The sequence below is a fragment of the Eurypyga helias genome, unplaced genomic scaffold (assembly GCF_000690775.1).
Source record: "Eurypyga helias isolate BGI_N326 unplaced genomic scaffold, ASM69077v1 scaffold27983, whole genome shotgun sequence".
Taxonomy (NCBI): Eukaryota; Metazoa; Chordata; class Aves; order Eurypygiformes; family Eurypygidae; genus Eurypyga; species Eurypyga helias.
In genome coordinates, this window is record NW_010243509.1 from 64,513 (window position 1) to 72,358 (window position 7,846).

A 7,846-nucleotide genomic window follows, 5' to 3' on the forward strand; every position below is an offset into this window, starting at 1 on the left:
ACAGTGCAAGTCTGCCTTAGCAGGACAGAACCTGGCCCCTGCTGCGCCCAAACCTCCACTGCTAGCAAGAACAAGTCCAGAAGCTACGTTAGAGATCTGTGTATCGAGAGTATATCTGCTCAACAGCCTAGCAAGACTGCCCTTTTGGCATTACTAGCGCTATACGCCCTACTGGCGCTTGGATAGACACGTACAGGGACATGGACATCCAAAGGTAAACCTTCAAAGCCATCTTAAAAAATAACAACTAAATTAGGAATAAGCTACAAGTTGCAAGAAGCGTCCTGCAGCATTATATGTTTAAGGTGGTAATCTTTAAGACTTAATAGAGCTACTGCATTAAATACCAGCTTGCTGTGCAATCTTCCTCTCACTGTTTGTCCCCACCCAATCAGACACATCTTCAGGATTGTGATTCAATGATTGTTTAGCAGCAGTTTTAGAGAACTGTAGATTCTTTTATTAACAGGCATTATAAACAGATATACTACTACTTTTATTTAAAAACCATGAGTGCCACATTGATGAATATACAGCCCATGAATAACTTAAAGTATTTCCCATATTAAAAGGCAATGCACACAGCATACAAAAAGTGTACTAAACAAAGCTATGAGGATACGTGATTGAAGTGTCTAAAATGATATATACAGTACATAATTAATGTTTGTGTTCACCAGAGGCTTCTGTACTGCCATTCCCATCATGCCTCACTCTCCCCTGACACTGAATTTTGCACTTCTTCTTCCAAAATCGGTACAATCAGGTTATCCTTGGACATCAGATTATACTTCATGACAAATTTGGTGAACCGGTGACACAAGAAAGTTTCATTCTAGAGACGAAAAAGAAAAAGAGGCAAGAGTAATATTTACAGAAGGAATATTTTAAACAATTGATGAGCATGTCCTACAACAACCTGCTCATATGTAATTGCCTCATTAGGTTTACAAGTGCTAGAAAGAAGCAGCAATGGTAAATTCCTATTGCTGCTTTTAAGTCTCTCTCTTACTGCTTGCTCCTAGTTACTGCAGTTAGAGAACCCTACTGACACTCCAGCTTCAGTCACAGCTCACTTCAACAGCACTTACACAGAACCTATTCCAACGCCAGTGCAGTTCTGGTCCGCTCGCCAGAACAGGATTTCAGGGTGTTGACAAACTCCTCCTTACACACACTATCCCCGAGAGAACGGGGCACGACCATGCCATACCTGTCCCAGCCACCTTAACTGGCACTTGGCCAAGGCTTCCTTTTACATCCTGCTATACCCCTTACCTCCTTCTATCGATTAGTTTCTGCTTTTCCACTAAAAAAATTCAGAGGTTACTGGATATGCACAAGCTGCCACCAGTTACCCTGTTTCTCTGCGGTATTACAACTGTAACCTGCTCACACAGCAGCAGTACTGAAGCACACTAAGGGCATGAATACTTTTGGGAATCTTTAAAACAAGGTGAAAATCTGAACTTTTAACCAAAGGAGGGAAACCATAACTGGGTAAACTAAAATTATATAAATTAATTTTCATTTATACATATGGCTGTATAACAGCTTCCTCTTTTAGAAGAACTGAAATGCTACCGTAATCAATACCTGACTTGAATGCAGATCTTCTGGCAGGATTAAAAGGAAACCTGTAACACAATTACAGCTATACCTTCAGTAAATACCCTTTGTTCAAGGTGTAATCTGCAACTACTTACTTCATATTCATCAAATATCTGCCGGTGATGAAAATAAGCATGCGAAAATATTCTGTAAATCCTTCGGCACACTGATCCTAATTTGGCTACAGAGGATTCCTTTATGCTAACCCTGTAAGCACCAGGAGAAAGGTTAGAATACAGGTCTACCCAGATGACAAACACACATGACATGAATTCTGGTTGGTAAACTATACCGTATAATTGCATATGAAATGCAGACTTAAGTGTTGCAGATATCTGCAACTGCTTCTTTTTGCAAGGAAAATAGAAATGTTGGTGCCCACTCCACATATCAAAACTGTACTCTGAAGACAAAAACATTTTGCCTGCAGTTAGAAATCCAGCCCTTGGCAGAGTAACTGATGATGTTTGGTTTCCAGCACTGACGGGCAAACGGAAAAAGGCTTCCAGGTGTACCTCCCTCTCAATACCTGACTCCTAGAGAGAAGCACAATGCTGACTCCTCTAGTAAGGTTTCCATGGTCCACCACGTGGCTGCCTGCTCAAGACACTCAGTCCCTCTCTTCTGTGGCCGCTCATGTCCCACAGTAGATGGGTGTTGGCTGCTGGAGGCTTTCAGGGCCGCAGCGTTTAAGTCCTCTGAGCCACTGCATCTGCCTAAAGGCCATCCTGTTATTTAGGTTGGCGCTGCTCCCACGGGAGCCCCATAACACCAACAGATGTCAGTACAGCAGTTTCCACCTAAAAAGCACCTGTTTGCTCCACTAAATGGCAAACCTTATTAACAGGCGGGAATTCTTCCTTGCCTTGAAAGTGACAGGGGTGCTACCAACAAGCTACAGGTGCTGCAGGACTTCTGGTACTTGCAGGAGTCCATGAAAAAAGCATTCTGCATTTCCACGGGCTTTATACGTGCTTGGGTGCCACCTACACTCTCCCTCTCTCCCTCCCCCCAGAAGAAAGCACTTTTACCTGCTGGGGAAATATTTATTGCTATTCAGAAGACATGCAGCTCCGTCAAGCGTGTGTCTGGTGTAGTCTATGGCAGGACACTACAAAAACAGACAGCGAGTGAGTGGGTGCATGCGTGACACTGTCATGCAACTCGTTTAAAGAAAAACACTTTAATTATGTTCCCTGACACTTAACTTCACTGGCCTGTTTCATTCCTAGAAGTTTCACATAAAAACCCAAACCACCCAACCTGCACCTAGGTATATCAGTGCTTTTTACCTTAGCAAACAAAACCAGGATCATTAGCGTAGGCAAGTGTGTAACAAGCCAAGGCCTGGCCCTGCAATGAGGTGCGTGCAGAGGAGAGGGAGGAAAGTCAAGATGAACTGAGGCAGGCTGAGAGCGGGAATGTCTGTCCGTTTTGCCATTCCCCAGTTTCAGGAAGAAAACTTGTCAGTTGCAGAGTTTTGTCAGCAGTTCCGGGCTGCATCACCCACTATCTGACCATCCGCCGGTAGCTGCTATCGACATGGAAAACAGCAGATGAACGATGCATGTTCAGGGATAAAAAGCATGCTCACGTTCTCCGGCCTAGGTAAACAAACCAGGCTTACTGCCTGCCGTACAGCGAGTGCTGATGAGGGTTAAAGGAGGGAGTGGAAAGAAGTTGGCCTTCAGAGCTAAATCAAGGCATCTCAGGGAATAAAAATAAAATTAAAAAAAAAAAACAACCAAAAAAACCCACCCCTACGGGACAAAAAGGATAAGGTTAAGAACCACCATAGTTTGGAAGGTGAAATACAAAGATAGCCATGACAGACTGCACTGCCGCCATAACCAACAGCAGGAGAAAGACCTTCTGAAGGAAAAAAATAGACAAGATGCATCAAGGAGTTCAAGAGGCCATCTGAAAGTTTAAAGTACCTGGACACTCAGGTAGGCAAGCTGCGGCCGTGGTGACAACCCACATGACATGAAGTATTTTTATGACTCCACTACCTTTAAGGAGTAACTTCCCCAAGAATGTGCACACGCAGCTGCTTTCAGAGCGTCGGGTTTATATGCCTAGTGCTATGGACCGAGGCCAAAGTTGGAAGAGGACAGCCTATTCCCAGCATGCACTCTTCTTTCATAAACACAGACATTTATCCATTGAGGTTCAGGCTGCCTCAACACAAATCAAGTAAAGAGGGGAATGTGCCCAGTCTCTTAATACTGTGGTAAAAAGCAGCTCATTCCTACCTCATCCCGTTCTTTTGTAAACTGCTACAGAGTGGGAAAGAAGGAAATCTCAGGAGATATTCTTAACCCACCTAAGCTCTCAGTTGGACTAAGAAGCCAGCTGTAATGGTCTCCCCATGACCGTATGAACCGCGAAAGAAAATCCTACATCACCGAGGTCAGTTTTCCAAAATACATCCATACCTCTTTGGGAGTTTTATGAGCTGCACAAAGGAAAATCCATTGTTCGGTTGCTGTCATCTGAGTACATGTGTCTGGGTGACATTCACTCTGTCAAAACAATTGTCCAGTCAGGAAAACCACCCAACAGCAAAACCGAGCTGATCTTTTCAAATCCTTTTCTTGCCCTGTCCCCCACCACAAAGGGTTACTTGCCAGAAGTCTTCAAAACCCTTAAAAAAACACTTTAAAACCCCAAAAAATCAAACCACTGCTTAAGTCTTATGTGTACAGTTTTAGAGGAAGAAAGCTCTGCAAACACAGCATCTGCCAACACAGAAACCTCTTCCCTGCTGCAATACAAAGATAGCAAGAAACGAGTTACCTGAAGCTTGACAGCTAGTCCATTGAGCTCAAGGCAGAATTGTCTAAAAAAGATTTGAACACAGCAGCAACAAAATCAACAATTTAGTTTTCCCACTGGAAACATCGAACACAAAACAAGCTTATACACTCTGATCCTCACAGATCTCTTCACGTTTTCGGAAATGATTCTTGTGAAGTGGAAGAAATACGTCAGAACGTGAAAGAAAATCATACTTAAAAAATACCACCAAATATCTTCAGCTGATGTCACACCTAAGAGGCACTAGGCTAGGAATTAACACACTATAAAAGGATTACGAGTCGAGAGAAACACAGTTCACAGCATTTATTTTTTTTGCTCAGCAAAATTTTCATTCTTACCTGACAGTAGAGGCTGAGCTTACCAAATAATTTAGTGGAAGAGTTTAAGATAACACCTTCGTTACGGAAGAAAGTACTATTTCACAGATTAAAAAACCCACACTTCAAGAAAATCGATTTCTTAGGAGCATAGGTTTTGAACTCATAGCTGGATCATTCCCTCCTTCCAAGACATATCACTTCTGTGGCTGAAGTCCCACCACGTATCAGTAACAGAGTGGGACTGCTAGAAAGACTGCTTTCCCTAGGATGAACCTGGAAGGGCATTCTTTAACTCGGAGAATCCACCCCTCCATCCCACAAGAAAAATCCGAATACGTTTTCCAGAAGTGACCTGGATTCCTGCCGTACGCAAAAGGACAGAGGGAATGCTTAAAAGGAGTCTTGTTCAATTGCATGTATACACTTTTTCCTCTTTTGAGGATTCCCCACGACTGGAACTACTCCGGACCAAAGACAATGAAAACTGGAGGCAAAAAGTCAGGATACATAAATCCAGGAGTAGCTTAGAATTATTCCTGAAAGTATATTTGATGAAGTGAGAAGATGCATAACAAAAAAAATCAGGGCACAAGGATACTAAAGTAATGCCAGGAAAGAAGCATTATGACGTATGACAGGCATTAACAGGGTGTAAACCTACACTACAATGGAAAAAATACTTTCAGACACAAACTACCTAGGCTACACATATTTACTGTACTGCATAAAACAAGCTGAGAGGAGGACAAAACATTTTGAGTTTCCTTACAACTGGGAAAAGAACTGTAAGACATAGGTAGTGTTGCTTTCCCAGCTAAAGCCTGTTTTCCTGCAAGTTCCAGAAAAAGCACTGGGAGCATCTGGAAATCACGTTCCAAATCAGTGGAGACTAAGAACTGATGCTACGAGGACAAAGTGCTGTGGAAATTCCTTGCTGTATCTTCACATTCAAAACATGCTGGTACAACTTTTGAAGCAAGGTACAAGCATTTTCTTAAAAAACATCCAAAACACTAGATCAGAGCACATCATAAATCTTAAGAAAGGACAAGGTATTCAGAAAATAATTAATACCAAAGTATTTAAATATTTAATAGTAGAAATACCAAGATTCATTTAGGTTATTTTTGATCTGTCCTATTCAAAAAGTCTCACTACCGCTACCACTGAACAGAGCTTGGAATCGGGACGCTAGGTCGGCAAAAGACGGGTTCTTACCTTAAATGTTCATACTTCCATACACCTTCGTCCTGGCCTTCAGGAGGTTCCAGGATCTTATCGATATTGGAGCAGTCCGCCCTTATGTTCTGCTGAATGTACTAGAAGGGGAGGAAAACAATAACTCCAGATCTTGTTGTAATTATAGTAAGACAGGACATTTAGGATATTACATGTTTGAGGGACTGACTTCTCTTGACTTAAGAAGTCACTGATGGATGGAAAAGTTACAGAGTAGATGGGCAAGGTAAGAAAGTTGGTATAAAAAAATACCAGGTCTGAAAAATGCCTTTCCTCAATTAGAAAAGGTACAAGAATGGGTAAATTTGACAGCTTATTTTTAAAAATATCCTTCTCAAAACAAGAGAACCCTGCAGGAAACCCCACCGTTTTTTAAAATCTCATTTGTTTAAAACAGAGACGTGAATTCTAGTTCCTTCTGCATACACAGTTAATAATGCCATTTTTTTAAGGTACATAGGGTGCTTATGAAATTCACTCCTGCACGGCAACATTCTGAGCAGATAAACAGCATGCCCCATTCCCGGGTTTTCTACCAGAACCCAAACTTCGCGAAACTGAACTTAGGACCAACATTTGACGTAAGTAAGAATACCTGCTGCACAGCTAGTGTGCTATCCATTTCTTCGAAGGACTCATCAGGCCAATTGTAGAAATCCTGTTAAAAAATTTTAAACCAATTTAACAAAAATGGAAGGGGGTGGGAGGAGAAAAGCACACAACCTACAATACGCCTGCACATGCAGGAAGATAGATGTAGGAGTAGATCATACAATTCCAGGAAGCTACATGGTAACAGCAGCAGCACACCATCTTGGCAAGAACAGGGTAAAATGGGACTTCGGCTCCTAATGTCACAGTAGTACAATATGTTGAAATGAAAGTTCTGTGCGACTTGGCACTGTTGTCTCTCCCCCACATCTTACTCCTAGCATGTATACAGCCTGTATTTTTTCACTGAACTATTTGCAGACAGTGCCCATGTTACACCCTGTAAGAGTGGGGCGGAAGAGGTCTGTAGAGAGCAGCATTATACAATTACCATTAACCTAAAAATCCCAGTCTACTAGTAATACCCCACTGAAAACCTCTCTAAACTGAGCCAACATAACACAGTGTTGGCCTAACTCAGTACTACATTCTGTGGGTATGGAGTATGCCGCCTAACCGGGTGGCTATCAGCTCTGCTAACCCATGGTGTTTACTCTTGTTAATGATACAACCCTCCTGAATTCCACCTCAGATCCAGCTGCACTCAAGTGTTCTGCAGCAATGTGCATCTGATGCGACTACGACAGTCCCAGGCACATGCATTTGCTCACTTCGCATTCTTTGCATCTAAACTTGAGTGCTACTCCCTCTCATTAACGAGAGAGAGGGCACATCAGCCTCCCATAGCCACCCTAGTAGTCGCAATGACTCAGTGGAAGCGTTCCAACTGTAAAGCTTGGCAATCTGCTCCTGGGGGAATGCGGTCACCTCTAGAGAAAGGAGTGAATATCCAGTGTTGAAACAGCCTTGAGTAACTGCATTTACGTACTGAAAAGCCATACCAGCGTCATCCAAAAACTTAAACTCAGCCACAAGAAAACTGTATGACTGCATCAACAGACACGAAATTATTCAGCCTACATTACCCTTCTAATGTCTTTGTAATTCAATTGAATCCAGTGTAAGAGTCCAGTCCATCTTACGTTTTTCAGGACACGCAACATTTTTCAAACCGAAGGCACACTGTGTTCCATTTCCCTCATAGATTAAACGTGTACAGACCCAACTGGTGCACAGGGCCGTGCAATAACTCGACCTCCGTAGGTTTTGACAAACAAGAAGAGGTGCGTCTTCCTCTGACA

At 42.5% G+C, this 7,846-nt stretch overlaps 1 protein-coding gene across 2 annotated transcripts; it reads right to left on the reverse strand.

Annotated features, from left to right (window-relative positions):
• Positions 1–437: 437 nt before the first annotated feature.
• MOB4 (MOB family member 4, phocein) lies at positions 438–6,648 on the reverse strand. Of its 2 annotated transcripts, none has more exons than XM_010149457.1 (7): positions 6,589–6,648; positions 5,973–6,073; positions 4,411–4,453; positions 4,050–4,136; positions 2,643–2,722; positions 1,707–1,818; positions 438–835 (listed from the first exon to the last, which is right to left on the reverse strand). In XM_010149457.1, the coding sequence occupies exons 1-7, from the start codon at positions 6,613–6,615 to the stop codon at positions 704–706; spliced, it is 582 nt and encodes a 193-aa protein (XP_010147759.1). In that variant the 5' UTR covers positions 6,616–6,648; the 3' UTR covers positions 438–703. The 2 variants fall into 2 exon arrangements, with proteins under 2 accessions (XP_010147759.1, XP_010147760.1); XM_010149458.1 differs by having other exon boundaries at positions 5,988–6,073; positions 6,589–6,647.
• Positions 6,649–7,846: the final 1,198 nt, after the last annotated feature.

Coding starts and splice junctions, on each gene's coding strand:
- MOB4 (XM_010149457.1), bottom strand. CDS start 6,615: ATGGATAGCACACTAGCTGTGCAGCAG. Junction 4,454..5,972: donor TGGAAGTATGAACATTTAAG/GTAAGAACCCGT, acceptor AATCTTTTTTAG/ACAATTCTGCCTTGAGCTCA. Junction 836..1,706: donor AGATATTTGATGAATATGAA/GTAAGTAGTTGC, acceptor TTTCGTCTCTAG/AATGAAACTTTCTTGTGTCA.